Source organism: Paroedura picta, chromosome 9 (assembly GCF_049243985.1).
Source record: "Paroedura picta isolate Pp20150507F chromosome 9, Ppicta_v3.0, whole genome shotgun sequence".
NCBI lineage: Eukaryota > Metazoa > Chordata > Lepidosauria > Squamata > Gekkonidae > Paroedura > Paroedura picta.
Genome location: NC_135377.1, coordinates 21,630,151 through 21,653,404, shown reverse-complemented (window position 1 = coordinate 21,653,404; position 23,254 = coordinate 21,630,151). Strand labels below are relative to the sequence as shown.

The 23,254-nt window shown below is 42.7% G+C and overlaps 1 protein-coding gene across 6 annotated transcripts in view; it reads left to right on the top strand.

Annotated features, from left to right (window-relative positions):
• CPQ (carboxypeptidase Q) overlaps positions 1 to 23,254 on the top strand; it is a 179,264-nt gene that overhangs the window by 21,459 nt on the left and 134,551 nt on the right. For all 6 annotated transcript variants that reach the window (XR_013234034.1, XM_077351843.1, XM_077351840.1 and 3 more), the window contains 2 exons: positions 1,395 to 1,855; positions 10,669 to 10,876. Coding sequence is in view for 5 of the 6 variants with exons in the window: in XM_077351843.1 (XP_077207958.1) it covers positions 1,395 to 1,855; positions 10,669 to 10,876 (669 nt within the window). In the remaining variant the exon portion in view is untranslated. The remainder of the gene's footprint in view (positions 1 to 1,394; positions 1,856 to 10,668; positions 10,877 to 23,254) is intronic.

Sequence of the window (23,254 nt, the reverse complement as noted above, 5' to 3'; positions counted from 1 at the left end):
AGAATATTATTCTTTGTAGAATAATGTTCAGTTTTGCATCTGGGATTAATTCTTTAAAGATAAGATTGCTTTATTCTTATGACAATTATAATTAGCTCTTAATAAGGGTTATAAGGGATTAAAAAAACAAACAAACAGAGAAGGGGCTGTGTTCAGTTCATCAGAAAAAAATGTTCCGGTGTGAGATCTTATTTGTTAAAAAGTCTCTAAAATATTGATTTAGATATATCTCTGTTTTCTTTCCTTCCTGTTCTTTGCAGGATATTTAGTATTCTAATTGCAGTTTGGTTAATTTTAAAGGGAATGGATAATGGCTGTGTCCCCTTTTATGTATAACAATAAAGAGTGTTTTATATGCATTCTGCATCTTAATTCTTAGTTCTGTTTTCTGTTAGAAAACGATCCTTGTAAGCATTTCAAAGACTTCCAGACTCCAAGGGGTCAGGCATGTCATTTTACTCATTTCAATTTGTGACAAATTGTTTTAAGGGGAGCGAGTCCCTGGAGAGCAGAGACCCAGAACTAATTTAAAGCAGTGGTAAGGTGGGTTGAAATGGAAGATGTCCCTAACAAGGCACGGCCAAGTTGCTAGGCGAAGGGAAGAATCTTTCCACAGCCTTCCTTCTGTGAAGGAACTCTCACAGGCAATCAAGCTCTTTATGTTTTTCCCCCCTCTGGGTTTCCAGAATTCAGGTTTTTCTGTTATTGATACAGCCACAAGGCTATTTCGGACAGCACTGATAAGGCAAACAAGAGCATGGCTGTGTGGAACATCTTTTATGTTCTAAAATGTTCCTTGAGTACTACTTGGGTACCTCAATGGGTACTCATACCCAGATAAGAAGATGCTTAAAGTAGTTCCCCCCCCCCCAAGTCTGTTATACAGTAGTGTAGGGTAGTAGTGTTCTAACAAATCAGCAGGTTTTTTTTTAAACTTTGGGTAACTGAGAACTTTGGATTTTCAAAGGATTTTTCTACATAGAAAAGTAAATTCTAGGGAGAATGGCTGTGGCCTTCCGATCATGTGAGCTCCCACCTGTATCCCAAGCACAGTATTATGACCTCAGCATGAACCAGAGCTGAGGCTAACTAGTGCAGTAAAAGCCATGTTTCCATTGATGTTTGTAAGTGGAATTTAGCCAGAGTATTGTTCCTTTGGGGATTATTGCATTCCAATAGAATTCCTTTAAACAGCAGTAAAACGTGTGTTGGGCTCTTGTCTTTCTCATTTGGCTTCAGTAACGGCCACCACAAATTGCTCGACCGGCTGTCACTTCACTTTCACACGACAAACCTTGATTGAATTGGTTTTCCCCTTTAACAGGCTACCATGCTCCACACTTCAAAACTGGAGTATTGCCGAGTGATTTAATGTTGTCTTTTTCCTCCTGCAGCTTGATGAGTGAAAACAGAGTGGAGGAAAAAATGAAGCTTCTGTTTTTATTAGCCTTCGTGCTCCTATTTCCTCAAAGTAAAGGGAACCCATTAAGCAGAGACGATGACGGCTACCAAAGAACGTTTGAAGACCTGAAGAAGGAAATAGCTGGCTATTCAGACATTGCCAAGAAAATTATCGACCTTGCTGTTTATGGTAGGGCCCAGAATAGATCCTATGAAAGGCTTGCACTTTTTGTGGACACTATTGGACCAAGATTAAGTGGCTCGAAAAACCTAGACTTGGCTATCAAGTACATGTATAAAGCCTTGAGGATGGATGGCCTGGAAAATGTCCACTTGGAACCTGTCAAAATCCCCCACTGGGTAAGGGGGAAAGAGTCAGCAATGATGGTGGAACCTCGCAATCACAGCATCGCCATTTTGGGGCTTGGTGGTAGCGTTGCAACTCCTCCAGAAGGTAACCAAGATTCATTTAGAAGAGCTATTTTGTTCATTCATTTGATCTAGGATAAAATTGCGTGGGTCAACCTTATCAAAGAGTGATCAGTCCAGTTTGGTTCTGCTTCTTTATCTACCTCTTTCTAGTTTCTAAATTGCTGTGTTGCACCCGAGTCTAATATAAATGAGACTGTCCAGCAGTTGAGGTCTGTCTGACTAGCAGCATCATGTCTTAAGAAAAGGATGGCTTGAAGCAGGGCCTTAGCAGTTGGAATGCCAGAAATACAGTGCCTCCTTCCTGAAGAAATTAGACAATTTATTTCTGCATTGTTCTGGAAAGTTAGGGTTATGAAAACCAACTTGTGAAAATTCTGGAGAGTGTGGAGGGAGCAGCCACAGTAGGAATGTGATGCAGGGTTGTCAGGCCCCCATCAGACACTGGGGGTCCCCTGCTCTGGGACCCCACCCCTGATGCCAGTCAGTTGGCCAGTTGGGAATTTACCAGCAGTAAAGAAAACATAGGTCTGCATTACCAGCAACACAGTGATAGCTATTCCAGTTCCCTCCGCAAGTGCCATCATCACATCACTAGCAACACCAAGATGCTCTGGAAAACTCTATGGTAAAAATGCATTCTACCATCGAATTTTTGCTCAAATACCAGAGCATCCTTGTATTGCTGGCAATGTGATGAATTTACCATGTTGCTGCCAATGCTGGCCTAATCTTTGCTCCCAGTAAGTTCTCCCCAGTCCCTGTCAGGGGATTCCTGGCAACCCTGATGTGATGCCAAAGAGTTCACCCCACATATTAGCCATTTTTTTCTGGGAAAAATGATCTCCACAGTCTGGAGATCAATTGTGACCCTGGGAGAACTCCAGACTCTGCCTGCAGGTTGCCTACAATAGTAAGAACTTTCTTCTTCAGCAAGTTGGATGATCAGAGTGGTTCTAGCGCAGCTATGTTCTGTATTTTATTTTTGTTATATTGTATTTTAATTTGTATTTCTTCTTTATGCTAAAAGCTTGCCAGGAAAAGTAGTATAATGTGTTGGCTAATGGAGATGGTATTTGGTATTTGATAGAGTAAGAGGAGGGTTATATGTGTGCACAGAGTACATTGCATCTTCTCATTCCATGTATGGGAGCCTTTTTGATATTCCCCATATCTCAGCAAGGCCATTTAATCATGGTTTGTTTTTGGGCCAGCTTACCCAATCAACTGCTTGAGACAGCAGTAGGACAAGGGCATCAACACACTGCTGGAGCATAGCGTCTTCTGTGTCTATTGTTATCTCCAGGATGCAGTGTTACGGGGGCTCATCTTGGTCTGGCTAGGTGATGGCGACTGGAAGCAAAGTATAAAGCATCCCATTGGCATCAGGATAAGTGTCTCGGTAGGTGTTTTGCATCTGTCTTGGTGAAACCCCCTTCTGTTCTCCACAAATACAAGACTGTCTGTACAGGAACAACTAGATCTGGGGTTGCCAGCATGGTGTCTCTGGGAGCAGCAGTGCCCACCAACACCGTACGTGGAACCCACCAAGTGTTTCCATAAAGTAGGTGGAGCCAAGTGGAACTTTTACATAGCAGAGCTTCTAATAGGCCACTGGAGATCTGATTGACTGTGCTAATGAAAACAACATTGCTTTGTTGGCAGTCTTTCGCACTCCTTCCCACTATATTTTTAAAATTAGCCCTCTTCTCCACTGCACTTGAATTTTTTCTATGTATGAATATCGCACCAGCTGCACACACCACTCTGTGTCCGAATTCTAGAGGTGCCACAGGCTCAGAAAGATCATGGACCATTGAGCTAAGTCTTCTTTGATGTAAGCCCAGTCCTCTGAAATGGCTTTCCAAGGTGGGTGCAGCGGGGGCCTCTTCTGGCTATGTTCTGAAAGACACTTCTGTTTCAGAGGGCATTTTCAGGTGGGTCTCACAAATTTAGCTTTAAAAAAAGATATCTGTGCATTGTTTTTATTTGCTGTTTGTTTTATGTCATTGTAATTCGTGGTTGTGCCGCTGGTCACCTTGAGCCAAGGAAATAAGGGGGATATGAATATTTTAAAGAAGAAGAAAATTCAGAGTAAATAAATATTTTTCTTCTAGTATGCTGCTGTCTAGTTGCCCAAGATGTCCATATCCAAGTAAGATATCAAGGAAGTGTTATTGTTTGGCACATCTGAAAGCTTTCGTCTGCTCATTGATGTTTTCTGAAAAATCTATATGAAGTTTTCATCCTGATTGTTGCGCAAGTGTTCTTCTATGGAAGAAAGTCATTATGCTGGATCTAGTTGCTAATACTTGCAGAAGTTTCCAATAAGGTGGGACAGAGCCAATATAAATTAAGGAAAACGTCTTCCTCCATAATTCCCTTCTCTTCCAAGATTGTGTTTTCCACTTTATTCCATTTTGCTGATGAGAAAAACATTATTTCTGTTCAGCCACCATTATTTAAAGCAGAAGATGTTTCCATTGAAAATGTATTTATTTATTTAAGGCAAATTATATGGGCTTTCCTAAATTCAAGGTGGTTTAGAAATATCACTACTAACATTGCCAATTCATTAATTCAGAATATTTCTACCCACTTTCTCAATATTACAGGCTCCTGGGGTGACATCCCACTTGTAATAAATCTCATCAAAACCCATAAACATAATAAAAGCGATAGCAAATAATTTACCTTAACAATAATAAACAATTTAGATGACAGCCGTTAAAGCAGTAACAGCAAAACAGAACAACTTGAAAATCATTTTCAAAGTATCTAATGGTAAGTAGTAGCCGTTCAGAATGGTAAGAACTATTTGGGATGGGAATCAACCTAAAGGTTAGAAAAAGAAGATCTGGTGCCTAAAGCAGAGCACCAAACAAATAGCCACCACAAGAGGTTTCCAAAGTTGAAGTGCCACCACAAACAAGTCCCTGTCCTCACCCACTGAGCATGCTCTGACAAAGTTTGTTGGTCAGAATTGTTTATACCCTGACTTTCCCCCATGAAATAATGTACAATATCAATAACTAAAACTGAAAAGAACTACAAGAATCTGTTACTAATATTAGGTCCAAGGTCAATAAGGTCACAGGAGTGTGTAAAGTAGCTCACATTACAACTCTCATATCCTCAATAGAAGAGCATTATTAAGATTCACTATGCAACAGTCCCCATTCAAAAAGTGCAGTGATTCAAAGGGAAGGAAAGACAAGAGAAAAACCAGTTATACAGAAAGAAGGGAAACAGCTCAACTAGCTAAGAAGGGATGCATTCATCTGTGCCCTGAAGCTTTGAATGGGGTGAGCCAGTGTGGGGAGGACATTCAGGGACTGCCATTTAAAAAATCACCCTATCTGTGCTACTTGACTCATTTCACCTCCTCAGGCAGTCATAATGGGAGAGGGGGGTGTGCTCTCATGAAATGGCACTTTTGTAAAAGAAACAGGGCCCCTTCAAGTCACCTGTGTTTGCCTGTGATCTCCACTAGCTCTTACCTTAAGCATCAGAACACTATAGCTGTGCTTTGTGGTCAAAGGCTGAAAATGGGTAACATGGAAATGTTCATTCTGATTGATCATAGTTAGAACCCCCAGCATCCTTTTCTCTGTGCCATTTTTGTGTGTCCGTATTTTCCTGTTTATAATGCTGGCGTTCTACTCTTAGAAAACTCAGAGCGAGAATCGCATTTTAAATCAGCCTTGGCAGAGTTGTTAGGCGCAAGCCTGGAAAAAGAGCAAGCATCTTGAGACCTCCTTGGGGGTGGGGGTGTGCCTTCATTAATGCAGCAAGGAACTCTCAAAGAGAGCCACTGTTCTTCCTCCCCTTGATGAGCAATCATGAGCACATGTTATTATGTTGTATCTCTCCATGCTGTATATAAATGGCACATTGGGATGAATTACCTGCTGCCAGTCCTGCTCATCTGTTGCCGGAGCTGATATGTCATGCAGATTGCAGAGCCAGCCTGCGGAGACCTTGATTTTTCTAGTGGAAAATGAAATTTCTGAAGATACCTGGCTTCGTTTCCACTGGCATCCCTCCAGCCTTTAGAATGATCCTGTCACTGGGACGTTTCTTCGCTATATGGTTGAAACTCTTCTTCATTTGGAGCAGCTGGAGCCTCTCAATTCATCCACTTACATGCCAGCAATAACAGCGGTAGATTTTTGCACTTGGTGCTCAAATGTGGCATGTTTGGCACTTTAGGGTAAAATTGGAAGCCAGGACAGTCAGCCAATTAGAATTTCCTCACCTCTCTTATTCTATTCCTGGAAGAAAAAGCCCCAGTCTCTCCCCAGTCTCTCTTGAAACATTTGAAACAACATATCTAATAGAAGAAAACCAGTGTGTGGTTTGCAATTCTTCTGCATCCCATTGGCTTCAGAACCAATTCTTCTGTATCCCATTGGCTTCAGTGGTTTTTAGAAAGGGTGTGACTTCATTTAGGATTGCATTTGGTCTAGAATGGATGGACACACAAAACTGCCTGATACTGAATCAAACCATCTGTCCACCAAGATCAGTACTGCCTAATCAGACTGGCAGAGGCTCTCCAGGGTCTCAGGCAGAGGTCTTTCACACCTCCAACTATCTGGACCTTTTAACTGGAGATGCTGGGGATGGAGCCTGGGACCTTCTGCATGTCAAGCAGATGTTCTACCATTGAGTCACTTCCCCTGCAGCTTGGTTTAGTGGTTAAGAGCAGTGGCCTCTAATCTGAAGGACCAGGTTTGATTCCCCACTCATCCACATGCAGCCAGCTGGGGACTTTGGACCAGTCACAGTTCTCTCAGAGTTCTCTCAGACACACCTACCTCAGAGGATGTCTGTTGTGGGGAGAGGAAGGGAAGTTGATCGCAAGCCCCTCTGAGATTCCTTTGGGTAGTAAAAAGCAGAGTACAAAAAAATCGGCTCATCTTCTCTCCCCAAACTTGGTATCTAGAAATGTCTGATGATCTGCAGATTAGTTTCTCTTATAGCATCCATCTGGACAATTTCATGGTAACCTCCAATCCATTAGTATTTCCAAGTGATCTGGCTTAGGTCTCAGTCAGCTCACCTTTATACACTGTGAGTAAACCCATCATGGGTAAATAATGATGGTGCAAGATCAGAATCAGATAAAATAAGAGAAAGGGGATTGGACAACATAAAAATAACTGCAGCACTGGACTTCATATTGCCTTCTTGTTTATATCCTCACCCCTTGGCCTTGTATCATATGCAGCCCAAAGTAAGAAAAGAGCAGGATTCTGGAGATGATGAACCAGCACCCATAATGTTCTCCCAAATAAAGAGGAACAGAGCTATTCAAGAGCACAGTCCATCAAAACCTGCCAGGTCCTAATGATGGTTATGTCAATAATAGCATTTATGGATTGCTTTTAAACTTTCAAAGTACATTCCAGACATATTCTTGTACTAATCTTTGCAACAATCCTGCAAGCTACGTCATCACTGTTACCGGCGCTGAGAGAAATGCAATGTTTTGCCCAAAGCCATTTAGTAAATTCTGCGCTGAGACGGCATCTGGACCTGAAATAATCAGATGGTGGTTTGGTCTCTTACAGAGTAATGCTAAATGGAGTTCTACACTTCCTAGGCCCATAAGTTAGGGTTGCCAGCCTCCAAGTAAAGCCTAGAGATATGATTTCCAGATGACAAAGATTAGTTCTTCTGGAGAAAATGGCCACTTTGAATGGTGGACCCTGTGGCTTTTTACCCAGCTGAGGGACCTCCCGTCCAAATTCCAACTGGCTCCAGCACTCCTCCCATTCCCCAAGTTGGAGCTGGCAACTCTAATTGAAATAAATGGGTTTAGAAAGGTGTAACTCTGTTTGGGTCTTAGCAAGTCTACTCAGAATTGTACTTGGGTCTACTCAGTTGGACATTCTCAAGAATGTGGTTTTAAGGATGGTACTGCTAGTTATTCTGCTGTGTCAGAAAGCTCCTCACTTCTGTGCATATATCTGATCCTGAACTATGCTAGTACAAAGCAAGTGGGCAACTCATGTGGATCTATGGCTGGAATAATTTATAGCGGGCATTCAGAGCCAGCAGCATCAGCTTACTGTATACAGTGGTATCATCTGTAGAACTCAACAAACTTGGTTCCTGGATTTAAAAACCTAGCTAAAGCTGCAATTGGGATTACGTGAAAGAGTTTCAGACAGACTTTGATTCTTTTTCATTCTTTCCAGAGCCTATGGGGGTAGGGGAGACCTGCTTTTCCCTTTTACTGATGTGTTTTGCGGCTTCTAGGTGAAATGCATAGAGGTAGAATTCCAGGCCCCCATTATTATTACTTCTATATTTAGCAGCCAAGTCTACTTCTCACCGTTGAACAGTTTCCATTTATCTCTGTGACAAATCCACAAGATTGGATCTTCAGCGTTGTGGTCATCTTGTGAACGATGCCATAAAAGCCATGCAATGCGTGTCCCAAATGAAATGTTCAGTGAAAATGTATGTGCAATGATAGCAAAAAAGCTTAAAATAATGGTTACCACCGTTACCAATAAACATGTGTTTGTTCTCCCAGCCTGCGGGTAAGCAGAGAGGAAATGCTTTTAGAGGTTTCTCTTGCCTTCACTGAACAGTTTGTTTGTGCAGGAAATTCAAAAGTGGGAGATCTCCACTTTTTCAAAAAGCCTTCTGACAGTTGTTTCTGCCTACTGACAGCCGTTTCCACAGTCAGCTTTCTGGTGGCTTTTTTAAAAAGAAAGGATGTGCACATCGTGCCCAAAAACTGCATTCTAAGAAAGACGCTGGATTAATTTAAATGGTTTTTATTTGAGCTGGTTCCTGGAGGCCTTGTGTCCTTTGTAATGATTGCTCAGGTTGTTCAGCAGCAAAGCCAAGAAAAGAACCCCCCACCCACCCCCCCAATTACAGTATAGTGGCAATGTTTTGAAAGCATATAGTTGTGCACCTTTTTATTTATTATTTATTATTTATTATTTATTATTTATTATTTATTATTTATTATTTATTATTTATTATTTATTATTTATTATTTATTATTTATTATTTATTATTTATTATTTATTATTTATTATTTATTATTTATTATTTATTATTTATTATTTATTATTTATTATTTATTATTTATTATTTATTATTTATTGCCTGCCACTTCCAGGTGGCTCATGGTGGGTTACATATGTCTGAATAAAACCCCCATAAAAACCCCATTAAACCCCCAAACATAAAAATCACAATTCATTAGTCAGAAACCACAAAAAGGAAGAAGACACAGGGGAAAACAAAAAACCCCACTAGCCTCAATCCCTCCAGTAAACATCCCATAGAGGAGGGGGAGGGAAGAGGGTGCAGATGGCATTCACAACCGCCACTCATACCCCTGTCCTGGAAAGGGGGCCATGCAGATCTCCCTGGCTATACTGGCCTCAACCATAGACCTTGTTAAGCCACATCATCTAACCTTTTAATTATTATTGCCCTCATCCCCCACTCCCCAGAAGTTCCCCAGAGTTCACTATGCTGCAGTTGGCCAGCCAGGAGGCAAAGACTCTACTGGAAGAGGGTCTTGGCAGGCCAAATGTAGCCCCTGGCTTCCTCTGTCTTCCTTGTCTATGAACACATGCAGTAGATAGAGGCATTAGGCTTGCCAACCTCCCAGAGGGACCCAGAGATCTGGATCACGACTCATCTCCAGAGGGCAGGGTGTCAGGTCCCACGGCAACTCTCCCCAAGAAGGCAACTCTGAGTCTTGATTGTAAGAACTTTCGGTCCTTGATTGGAGAGACATACTAACTGCTACACAAAATGCCGTGTTTCTGAAACTGACTGCATACAAAATTTGAAAAATATTTAGAGCTTAGCTCGGCCCTGCCTCCATGCCAGTTGTTTTCACCCAGTTTGTGATCCTGCATAAAGTGGCCCTCTTCAAAGCTAAAGTCAGATTTACAATTTATCACCTCCAGCAGGAAGAGCAGTCAAAACACACAGAGAGCGATAAGAAACCAGACTGCTCCAGGGCCAGAGAGTGTAACAAGCACTTGGGAAATGGGAGGGGTGTACGATGAGGAGCAGGATCCCCCAAGTGCCCAAAATGTCATGAGCTGGGGTGACCATGACATAGGGTTGAGCGCTTCGGGAACTGGAGCAACCGGTTGCTCCCAACGCAACCAGCGCCGCAGGGGGGGGGGGGAAAGGGGAGGTGTGGGTGTCAGCGCGCTGGCAGGTGCACACATGCGCGGCACCTGCTTGTGTGCGCCCACCGGCACGCTGACACTTGTGCTTACTCCCTTCCCCCCCCCCCCCCCCGCGGCACTGTGCTGGCTGCATTAGGAGTGACCAGCCGCTTCAGGCACTGAAATGCCCACCTCCTGGAGAAAATGGCTGCTTGGGAGGGTGGGCTATGACATTATTCCCAGCTGGTGTCCCTCCCTCCCACAGGCTCCACCCCTCAATCTCTAGGAATTTCCCTGTGTGAAGTTGGCAACTCTAGTAGACATGTTGTAGCACCTTGTGTCTTCCTATGTCTCAGAACCATAATGAAGTTGATGCAAGCGATATCTTTGGGTGCTCTTATAAGCAGCCGAGTAGGCAAGAGAGCCCATTCCGCTAGAAAATTCTCTTGTACAAATCCCAGTAAAATGAATCAGAACTTTGTATGAGCAATCCACCTTTGTGCCGTGTCCATTGGCCTCCATGCCTGTTCTTGGGAGGGGGCCATCTTGAGGTCATTAACTGGGCAGGATACAAATGTTTTAAATAAATAAAACTGTCACTGATGTTTTCCTGTCGGGCACCCAATAGCATCTCTGGCCTGCACCCATCTATAACTCTGTGATTTTTCAATTCCAGGTATTACGGCTGAAGTTTTAGTGGTGGCCTCCTTTGATGAGTTACACCAAAGAGCTGAAGAAGCACAAGGCAAGATTATTGTTTACAACCAGCCTTACGTCAGCTATGGAGAAACTGTACAGTACAGGGGACGAGGAGCCGTGGAAGCTGCAAAAGTGGGAGCAAAGGCATCTCTTATCAAGACAGTTGCTCCATTTTCTATAAATAGGTAAAGGCTCACTGCTTAATGCATGTACGCATCTCTTCTTCCTTCGCTGAGTGTTGCCAATTGTCAGCATGTTCAGAACCACAAACATTTTCAATGAGAAAGAGTAGTTCTATTCAGAATCTCTTGCAGTATATTATTTTGTTGTTATCCTCCTTCTATTGCTTGTTTGCTTGAGGCTCTGGTATCTCACGCTGAGTTCTATCTGCAATCTCAGTTGCTGTTTTGGACTTTTGTAGTTCCTTGAATACTTTGTATTATTATGGTTCTTTTGGAAGGGCAGGATAGGAGCATTCTGTTCCACAGAAGTCACGGCACACTCATGTTCTCCAAGTTTTGCTTCAAAGTATTCGAATTGAGTCTTGTAGCTGCACTTAAGAGGAGAACTGTGGATTGCAATTTCACAAACGCTGATCCTGCGTTGAGCAGAGGGTTGGACTAGATGGCTTGTATGGCCCCTTCCAACTCTATGATTCTATGATTCTATGAAATGGGTGGGGAATATTAATAAGAAGAGGCTTTGGCTCAGAGGATCTGCTATCCATGAAGAAGGCCCCAGCTTCAGCCTTCAGGATTTGCAAACTAAAAGCATAAGGAAGTAGATGATGTGAAAAACCAGACACAGTAGAAGAACATCTGCTTGGCATGCAGAAGGCATCAGTTCCTGGCATCTCCCGTTTAAAAAGAGCTAGTATGTGATGTGAAAGATCTCTTCCTTATACCCTGGAGAGCCACTGCCAGTCTCAGTAGACCAAGAATGGCCAACCCCCCTGGCAGGGGCTCATGGGAATTGTAGTCCATGGTCATCTGGAGAGCCACAGTTTGGCCACCCCTGAAGTAAGTAGTACTGACCTTGAGGGACCAATGATCTGATTCTACATAGGGCAGCTTTATGTATTCATGATTTGAGTCTCTGGAGAGTGGCTGCTGGTCAGACAGTACTGATGGTCTTACTTAATATAAGGCAATTTCATGTGCTGGTGTACTATTTTTAATTATTGGAGAATGATGCTTCTAGTGCTTTAAAGTATTATTATAATATACTAGCTTCAAAGCCCGTTCCTAAGAATGGGCCTTGAAAGGGTCGCCTCCCCTGGCACCTGGCCAGGCAGCTTAAGGTGGCCTTGGGCGGCAACTTGCAGCCAGATCAAGTGGGGCGGGTGGGGGATGGGCAGCTCATTAGCAGGGCCGATAGAGCTCCTTAGCAGTCAGCTAGTCAGTTCCTTAGCAGTCCTTAACGAGCAGTCAGCAGGCCGGGAGGCCCTCATCAGCAGGCCCAGCCTAGCAGGCCAAGAGGCCCTCAGTAGCAAGCCCTCCACCACGACCCGTTGCCCAGGGCCCTCTCCCCTTACCTGCTGCTGGCTTCAGGCACTGAGGCATCTAAGAGCAAAGAGGCTAGAGTCCAAGACCGGAGGGCGGGAGCCGCAGGGGCAAGGCCAATCAGGGCAAAGCTGGCTGTACCCTGATTGGCCCTATTCCAACTTGGACAGCCAGACATGTCCCACCCCCTAGGCTATTTCATAAATATATAGAGGAACAACAATGGGTAAGGATTTGTTCGCTCGTCCCTTTAAGGGAGGTCTCTAATCTTCCTGGATTACAGAGGGAAACTGAATTTGAGTGACAGGTTTGTCAAGGTTATCAATATTGGGAACTGTGAGCCTGTGAAAATATATTTACCAAAAACCTGGATATACAATTCCCTTCTCCCCTGAGAAATTCTGCTAGTCCTATCAAATATCTTTAATAGCTGTCTTTTGAAATTTTCCCTGGGGAGTATCTGTATTCCAAATGAGTTTTGCTGTTGGCAAAATGTTGATGGCAACTCAAATAAGAACATGTTTGCAAATTTATTGTGTTTTTCCATGTCCCACTGTTGAACCTGTATCAGAATAAATATCAGAATTAAAAAAAAAGAACAGAAGCCAGGAGTTGTAAGTATATGTTCCAGCGGCAAAGAGCTCAAGCTGTTTTCAATGGTGTTTCCCTCCCGTTCACAGTGTAGTATGCTCCATGGACTCACTCAGAGCATCTTTTCTGTGGCAATGTCCTCTTGTCTTAATGTTCGATGGGTACTCACCATGTGGCTTAAGGAAATCACATTCGGAATCTCACTCCTCCACGTAGGCCTCCATCAGAAACCCTCAAAACAATCCGTGTTACAACAGGGAGGGAAAATTAGCTGCCTCGGGAGACTCTTTTCAGTGACATCTTTTCCGTGTTCTCCAGCCATTACTGTGTGACAGCTGAGGAGCGTTCTGTGGGAGTGAAACAGTTGCTTATTTTCACCCCTTAACATATGAAAATTGAATCATGGTGCCTCAGAAATGAGCTCTATCTAACATTCATGATATGCAAGTGGATCGTAAAAGAGCTGAAAATGAGCTTGGTTCTTTCAGACAGATTGTCGGCTGTTTTGCCTGTTAAACCGGCTTAGCCCGCAAACTCTTGGTCCTGATTTCTTGACAATCAAGATGCCTGGGGGAAAAAAAATTGAGTAAGGAAAGCTAATGTTAATAGGGCTAAGACAAAACTGTATGACTGTTATTGGTTTTTTTCTTTAACTTCCACAGTCGGGTCCTCTGAAACAGACCTGTGAATCTGCTTTACACGGCGCAAGGCCATTGATCCACTTTTTCTAGTATTATCTGACTTGGCAGACAGCCATTCTTCATCCTCTTCTACAAAGGTCTTCAGCATTGTTACTGAAGGTTCATTGCAAGGAATTGAACCTGAGATTACGCATGAAAAGGGCGCACTTTTTCCCTTGACTTGCTTGCTCATTAATTATAACATGCATCTTTTAAAAGAAATCTTTTATGAATGCAAGGAATAATGCTTGGTCTTCTAGAAAGTCTTGGATTCTGATAGAAACCATGGATCAAGGAAACATAACAGGGTGTATCTGACTGCAACAAGAGCGTTAGTGTAGAGGAGCTTCCAAAGAGCTTGATGGAGACTCCTGGGGTGCGGAGAATTGAAAGTGATGCTGGAAAATGCAGTCGAACCAACCTAGCTGCTTATTGTTCAACCTTAGTAAAAGGTTCCTTATGGTTCAATCTTAGTAAAAAGATAGACATAGCAAGAAAAGACAAGAGGAGATTGTCTGAAGTATAAAAATCAAAGGAATTTGAAGAGGAAGGACTTAAGAAGGATGTATAGTTGGATGGGTTGTTCAAGTGCTGAAGTTTCTCCCATAGCTTCTCAGCTTGAATGGTTTTTTTCACTGTGCCTTTTGTATTGTACATGACTACTTAATGACAAAGACCTAAAGCACTGGAGGAAGGAATGTCACGCTGTGCAAAACACTGGCTGAAGCCAACTAGGAACACTTTGATGAAGACAATGAATCCCAAAGATAGTCAGCTGTTTAATGACGGATAAACACTAATGCTGCTGAATTCTAGCTTCGGAAAGTCTTCAAGAGAAAAGTTACGATTCCTGCGATTCAGGAGAGAAAACATGGGCATTGGAAATTGAGGCTTATGCCAGAACTTCCATACTATGTAAGCAGTAAAAACTTACTTGAATATTGGATTTGCTTGCATATTTTTCTGTCTAGTGACTTTTATGACCCAGGTATTGTCCAAGAAGAAGCTCCAGGTGACATTGTTCTTTTCCTGCTATTCTATCCTCTGCCATTTAACCCTATGAGGGCAGAGTGGATGGGCGGTCCACATTCAACAAGCTTCACTGCAGAGTGGGGGATCTGAACCCAGGCTGCCAGATTGCAGTGTGACGCTCGAAATTCTTGCCGTTCCAACCGCAGTCATCTTTTGCAGGTTTGAGGCACCAGTGAAACTGATGTCAGTGTGATGGCAGTGTTATTTTAGAACATGTCCATTCTAAATGTTTAGTTCTGAAAACTGTCTTTCCGTGCCAAGTTGGGCAATGCAGCTGGAAAAAGATTCTACGCGTAAAAGTAAAACCAGCGCTTCAAGGCCAAGATCTGTAAATCTGTTCTGCTCTACTTGTGAATAGTAAACAGTAATTCATTGTAAAAGAACCCAACTCTTGCAAAGCCCATCCCATTTACTCATAAATATAGAAACTTTCCTCCTCCTGTCTTTTGCTTGAGTGTTAATATTGAGACTAGAAGGTAAGCAGGAACCCCCAGTCAAAACAGGTAGCAAAACGATCTATGTAATAAAAAACAGCCCTTCCAGCAATAACGGACAGGATTTAAACTCACTAACAACAGCTAATACAAAACAACAGCAACATTAAAAACCGGGTGCCTTGAGGGAGGAAGCAAAAAAAAACACACACACACACACACACCAGGTACAACAGTCACTGAACAACAAAAAAGTCAGCAGAATGTCTGGGGCGACAAGTATGTATTTAACCTGGTTCTGAAAACAGGAAGCAGTAAATGCATGCATGTCCAGAGTATTTGTGTGAACTGGATGTTTTTAAAGGGAATGTACCCTTTATGCTCCTCAAAGAATTCATAATGGAATGGAAAGCATTTATTTTTAGGGCCAGTTAAATCAACAGGTTCAGGTTTGCAGTAGGGTTATGGCTCACACAATTTGCACATGGAAGATCCTAAATTCAGCCATTGGCACCCTCAAGTAAAAAGATCGCAGGTCCAGATCCTGGGAAAGATCTCTCTGAAAGCCATGGCCCTGAGTGTTGGGTGAGGCAGAATGATCTGGAAATATGATAGGCCGCTTTATTCGTTCAGATACATATATTGCATTTGGAAATTAGGAACATGAATATAGATGGAGTGTGCCAAACCTGTAATTGGTCACTACACAGTTTTAGCTTTCCAGTTAAATGTAAGGAGAGATGAAAGGGATGCCAAGAATCAATTTGTTTTGAAGGTACCGCATCTGTAATCTTAGATGGAAAGAGTTTGGTGTCATTCTTAAATGCTATTTTAAAATTAGAGATTATCAAAAAATGTTCTAGTACAATAAGAAATCAGTTAATTTTTTCCCCTTCTGTTAATTTAAGAGAAGTAATAGGGAGGGCCTCATGCTATTGTGGCCATTGTACAGACAGAGTGACAGGAGGCAATGTCCTAGCCAGGACAGATTTGTCAGTCTTCAGTGCCTCCTCCTAGCCACCTGCTCAGTCTTTTCTTGTCTGTCTGTCCTGGCAACCAGCTATACAGAACAGACTCTGCAGGACACATAGACAGTTGTCAATCAGCAACAGGTGGCATTGTCAGTTCAGATTGTGTTGCTTTTTATTGGGTTGAATACAAGAGTTGACTGCTTCCCTGGATGTAGAACCCTGCTGGAACATAGGGAGGGAAAAACAATAACAATTGACTTCTAATTAGAGATTTGTAGAGGAGTTCAATATGTGTTTTTGCCATAATACGCGCTCTGTTAGATCGTAGCCATTTTCTTCAGTTTACAACCTTCTTTGCAGGGATAGTACTTATTTCTCAAAAAAGGGGGAACAAGTTTTGGGATATTCTATGGTGCTGGGGGCGTAGGGCTCAGACAAGTCTGCTTTAGTAGCATCAACAATCTTCTTTTGCAATATGATTTATGAAATGTATATGCATATTGAGCACAGTGAGGGATGGGTGAAACTCTGGGTATCACTTTGCTGAGTTTTGGCTGAAGGGGAAATTGTTTCATTCCATTCTCTCCAGGCTATGTGGTTTGGATTAAGGAAGCCAAAAATGACCTCTGCTGCAGTATATTCCTATCCTCTGAAGGGAAGGTAGTTATTAAATCATGCATATAGCTTTACAAACATACTGGATGAATAGATAATGGTGAATCAGAACACTTTAGATATGAGGGGGAATCTAGTGCAATCATCTTGCAAATACAGCAAAGACTTGTATTTTTATTCCCCCTCCCTTTTGGGTTTGAGATTTTTTTCCAGAACAAAAGACTCTCTCCCACACACACACATCTTACAAGCCCCAAGACCTCTGAGTTGTGAGGGGAGAAGAAGCAAAAGCACTTCTGCACTAGGGACTTTCTATGGTTTCTAGAATGAGCCCATATTATGGGCCTCATAATCTTCCGAACTTGCTCCAGAAACATTCTCATTCAGATAGTCGTAATTCTAACATAGATTGCAGTAGGGATGAAACTTTCAGAACACTGATCCACTTTCTTGAGTCTGTGGGATCTGTGTGTATATATTGTGGTGGGTGCAGCCACAAAATGGTTGTTGCAGGAGGGAGAGCCAGCCACAAAATGGCTGCCAAAGCTTACCTTCAGTTAAACAATGAAGAGCCTTGTGCTGTGGCAGCTGCAGCCAAAGTAGCATTTTACAAAAGTCACACAGCCAATCAAATTTCCAGTATCAGTGTCACATTTCCAGAAGCTCCACCTAGCCCTGGCCACTTTCTAAAAACCTTTGGCAGGCTTAACGGCACTCCTGGGGACCAAGTTGGTGACCCCTGTTCTAGACAGTGTAGCATCAATCCCCACTAAAGCAGTAATTCCCCCCTTACAGTGCCCAATGCTCTTTCATTTCCAAGAAATCAGTTCAGTCATTTTTGTCCTCCGGAACATTTCCTTTCGCATACTCTTCCCCCCCCCCCCCATTTTGACTTGTTCCCACCCTGGCAGGAGGGTATTGCCTGAATCCCAAGGGCCATTCCACACAGCGTTAATGTTGCTGAATGTTGCATTGTGTAACGCTATTTTTTTAACATTACGCACGACGTCGTAAACAATCTGCAACACTCCCGCAAAAATTCCTTCGTCAGGTCACAGCCAAATTATGTCAATTCCATAGGGTTTTCAAAGCAAGAGATAAACAGGTGGCTTTATTGTCTGCCTCTGTAGAGCAACCTTGGAATTCCTTGGTGGTCTCCTATCCTAGTACCAACCATGGCCAGCCCTTCTTAGCTTCTGGGATCCCAAGTTAGGATTTTACTACATATTGTATTACTCACTAATTTTCTCTGTTTCAGTTGGTTAGAGAAATTTGGCGAGAAAGACAGTGAGAAGTTAAAGCTTCTCTCTAAACATGACATCAAGAAACAGTCTCCAGGTATTGTTGACTGTTCAGATGATATCTCCAGAATTTGTGCCTGGTTGCTTTGCAGAGGTGACTGTAATGGTGTAATGAACCGTAAGATGATTTTGTTTTGGATGGCAGGGGAATAACAGATCATCTTCTAGAAAGACCCATGTACCGTTCGCATACTGGGAATTTGTCTGAATTCAGATCTTAGCCCCACTGACGTTGAAAGAATTTTGCAGTTGACTTTGATGAAGCTCCAGCTCATAGAGAGTCAGCACACTTTATAGGAAATTTTACTTGTTAAAAACATTGAATCTCCTTGTTTAGCAATCCTCATTTTCTCCTGGGGCAACTTCTGGCACCAACTTGTCAACATTTCATAAGACTTCTAAATGATGCCCTCTTGGGCCAAAAGTAACAGAATCTTGGCAAAAATAAATGGCAAAAGCAAACATTGACTTAAAAATCAATAAACAGGAATTCAAATATTTAGTCTCCTAGAGAATGCATGGTATTGATTTGCTTTGCCCACGTGGAAGCTACAATCTGAATGTTAGGATAAAATTTGAAATAGAGGTAGGAATTCACAAATGAATTAGCTATGATTTAATGTTTAAACTGGATTAAAACACAGAGAGGCTGGATGTCTAGCGAGTTAGAGTGTTGATGGGTGTTAATTTAGATAGGAAGAAGAATGCATTGGTTTAGAAGGGGAGGGAGTGTTCAGGATATATCAAAAAATTGAAAAGGCTGGGAAGCCCTGTGTGGGGTTAACCACACAAATTCAGGTTATAGTACAACTCTGTTGGGATGCAGAGACATTTGTTTCAGCTGCTGTACAGAATTGCTCCCTAGATGCATCATTGGTGTCCTTGGGTATGGTGAGTCAAACACTACTCCCTCCTTGCAACTGGGCACTTGACAGTGCTTGACCCACTCAGCATGGCGCAAGTTACTGACACATGAATTGGCCCCCTTTTTGCTGTCTCTTTAGCATTTAAGAGTCCCATTAAGGAGCATTATGAGGTCTCTCACAAGAATTGCCAATGTTCTATCTGGCCTTAACAAGCAGCTGGGAGAGGGGGCAGGTGTGAGATGTTTGTCTCTTCTCCTCATGATGCTTCCCTGACAGAAGATGAGATCTTTGACTGGGTTCTCTGCTTTTCTTGTTTAAATATTTCAATATTTCTTGAATTGTTTTTAATTCAGGTTCTAAGATGCTTGAAGCTCTTGCTTCAGAGAAAAGCCCTGTGCTGTGGCTTAAAGCAACTCCAGTGGGCATCTTTGATCATGGAAATGGCATGGATGGAGAATCAAAAAACCTCTCTTCTGGGGCATGGCTCCAATTTGTACTGGGGGGACATAGCTGTTTTTTAAGACTTGGACAAATTGTCAGAAATTCTAGTCACAAACTCTTGTGGTGTTTGAGTCCTAAAACTGGCCAGTCACAAATGGCATCCAAACCTTACCTTATCTGAACAAGTATAGTGGGTTCTTAGTTTAGGGATATTGGCTTCCACGTGGAATCTGGGGATCCCCTGGGGATTACAGCTCATCTCCAAAAATCTGTTTCCCTAGAAAAAAAAAAAGATACCTTGAAGGATATACTCTGTGGCATTGTACTCCACAGAGGTTCCTGTGCTACCCAGGCTCAATCTCCAAATCTCCAGGAATTTTTGTACCTGGGTCTAGCAACCTTGCTCCCTATCCCCTGCTGCTGGCCAGGGGGGGACCTGGAAACCTTATCCCAGTTTGACCTGTAAACTACAGAGCTCTAGAATCAGTTTTCATTTGTCTGAACGGGGGCCTATTGGGTGTATTGGTTATGAGCATTTTCAGATAAATGCCTCATAGAAGAGACACATAAGAGCATTCTGTGTCTGAAAAGCATAATGTGAAAAATGGGCTGTCTGTGCTGTACATTCAGATGTCCAGGGTGCAGTTGCGGATGAGCTAATGTTCCCTTTCTGTGGGTTTTTCAACATTTGTTTATATCTTCCCCAGCTATTTCCATTTCTGTAGTTATGGCTGCACATTTTGTAAATTTGCTTCTGGTATGTATACATATTGTACTTCTTAGAGCCAGTTATGTTTATGTCCAATGTAAATTATTTTTAGTAGGGTCCTATTCAGGGTTATTTTAGTCTAAGCCCGCTGAAATTAGTCTTCTTCAGATTGGAGTTACTTTGCATACGTTTTTGCTGTTCAAGTGTATTGTCTATTGAGATAAGAGTTGAATAAGTGCATGGGAAGAATTCAGTGCAAAGAAAAACCATGATGTGAAAACGAAAGAACCATGAGTTTACAAGGGAAAAGCACCATTGATACGGGGATTGAAACCGTAAATAACTGGAAATTATCTCTAGTTGGAATGGCTACCGATAAGCTCCCCTGCAATGTGCAGTGTGAAAGTTAGTCTGATATGCAGTTTTGTTTAGTTATAATAATTAATGAGGCAGTAAATAAACCTGAATATAGCAAACTCAGATCAAGATATCTACGCTGTCACTTCCTTCGGCAGTGCCATCTGTTAGACCGTACCACTTGTCGTCCAAGCTGTTGTTCCACTGAATCATAGTTTCCCCAAGGCATTGAAATTTAACCAGGACTTTACTGTATAGCTGGCACCTGTTGGAAACAGCGAAAAAGATTTTATAAGCCTAGACGTAAAGCTCAGGAAAATATCAATTCAGCTTCTAGCCCTTGAACATTTGCCACTCTTATTGGCATTAACACAATCTGTTTAGAAGACGAGAGGAACCGTTCGGGCTGTAGGAATGAATTTGCATGCACAAGTTGAAAATTGCAGTCAAAACCAGCCAGTTATAAATTGGGGTGGGTGGGGGTGAGATTTTTTTTTTTTTGTCGGGGCACACACAAAAAAATGCAGACACATTTGAGAGTAATACTTCCAACTTTCCCAAGTTCTTTTTGGATTATATAAAGCCCCATTTAGTGTATGTGTTTCATAATATTGTATTTTTGCTTCTGCAGTTTTGTAAAAAAAAAAAACAACCATAAAATCTAGAAGCAAATTTACATTTGGGAACTGGAAAGCATGAGGTAAGTAGGAAACCCCAGACATATTAAGTATCCCAAGTTTTAATCCATCTTCCTGATTGTATTGAAAAGATGGATGGATGGATGGATGGATGGATGGATGGGGGACAGGGTATACACACATACAAATACAGAGGACCCTACCTCTGAAATTTAGTCTGTTTCAAATAGTGAACAAAATACTCTTAATGGCCCTAAATCCTTGCCAACTGTTGCCATTTTTTGTAAAGATTTCTGTTTTCTTTTGCTGGATTTCTGGGTTGTTTTGTTCACATGGCAACAGTGGGAAACTCTCACAATAGTGAAGTCATAAGGTTAACCATACCCAAGTATGCAGTGACTACCACCCAGTTACAAAGACCTTAATTATACATTACAGCAATAGAAACTAGGCATTTTTTTCCTCCTTTCCTTTTTCTATTTCATGGCCCCACACATTTATTGATTAAACATCTACTCTGACCTCCAATGGCTTTCCTAGCCAATGGTTCAAGAATGGAAGGAAGACCATCTTATTTGCTGTGCACAGGTTCTGAATATTTGACTTGCAAGGCATATGGATGCTTTTCCATCAACTGCACTTGCTTAAAAACTGGGACCATTCGCTGCTTTGTAAAATCACATTGACCGTTTATGCACTGGAGGTTTCATGCTGGGCTGCAGTCTGGAGTTTTAGTCATGGCAGGTTGCCCTACCTCTTCCTGCACCCACATGGGGGAGCATTTGGCCTGGTGCACTTTATCAGCCTCCGATCTGTGCTCCTGACAGGGGGGTGGGGCAGTGAAGTTCCCAGTGCATAAACGGTCATTGAGACACTTTGTTAATTTACTGCTGTTCTAGTCACATCTCTCCCACCCCTGCTGACTTTTAACCAACGACATACCTGTTCAGGGGTTTTAAGACGTCTGATGTGCTTATTTGTTTAAAAAAACAGCCAATCAGGGAACTTTTTAGGAATGTGTTTTCAGAAAAGATCGCAGAGAAAGAGCTCACATGGCCTTGTGCAACATTTTTGACTATTATTTTAGTTTCCTTTCAGTTTTCTACCAAAGTACCAAACTCACAGTGCAGTCGTATCAAAGTTTCTTCAGTGCACTTAGACTGCAGTAACACTCCTTATGACTGCACTGTAAGGGTCCCAAAGGATCCATCATGCATAGGGTTGGCAGCTCTGGGTCAGAAAATAAATGGATATTTTGGGGGTGGTATCTGTGGAGGGCAGCATTTGGAGGGGAAGGACCTCAGCTGAATATAATGCCACAGAATATACCCACCAAAGCAGCCATTTTCTCCAGAGGAATGGATCAGCTGGAAATCTGCGAGCTCTTCAGGGCCCACCTGTAGGTTGTCATCTCTAATTGAGGACCTACCTCAAGTTTCCCCAGGCTATTTATGTTCGATCATGCAGAGTCTTTGCCTCCTGCTATCTGTATCTCTCTCTTGAAGAAGAAGAGTTGGTTTTATATGCCGCTTTCCTCTACCCGAAGGAGTCTCAAAGCAGCTTTGGCTGCTGGCTGCATGTGGGGGAGCGTGGAATCAAACCTGGCTCACCAGATTAGAAGTCTGCACTCCTAACTAGAGTTAGACTCTTCGGCCACCGAAGCAGCCATTCGCGCCTGAAGCAGCTAGCACCATGGTGGGGGGTGGGGGGGTGATGTGGGCGTGCCAGTTGGCACATGCAGGCACAGAGCTTTGTGCTTGCGTTTGTGTGCCGACTGATGCGCCGGCGCCTGCATTGCCCTTCCCCCCCATGCCACGGCACTGGCTGCTTCAGGTATGAATGGGCACTTTGGCAGCCAAAGCGCTCAACCCTACTCCTAACCACTGCACCAAGCTGGCTCTCGACATTAGCATCTTTGCTCTCCATCAGCATTTTGGCACTTTCTTACAAGACCTGTCGATACGCTTTGACTGATGTAATGCGCCTTCTGAAGATGGGAATTGTCCCTTGATACAAATGAGTCATCCATTTAAGTTCCTATTTTCTGCTTCTGAGAAAGTATGATTACAGGTCTTTGCTTGAATCAAGTGCGTGGCCCTTTGATCATTGATACCTATTTCTATTTATATTGTGTTCTTCCTCCTAGAAGCTTAAAGTGACTTATCAGCCTTCCCTTCTGCACTTTTTCCTCACCTTGTGAGGTAAGTTAGGCTGAGGGATTGTGGTGAGCCCAAGGTCACTCACAAGCTGGCAGAGTGCGGTTTTGAATCTGGTTCTCCTGGGTCTGGATCTGGTGCTGTAATATGATGATTTTCAATTTCCCTTTCTGGGTATTCTCTTCTGGTGACTGGTTGGTTTGGGAGCGGGTTTTATACTTTCCTTTCTTTCATGAAAAAATAGTAATCCCCCATGCACCTCATCATCTG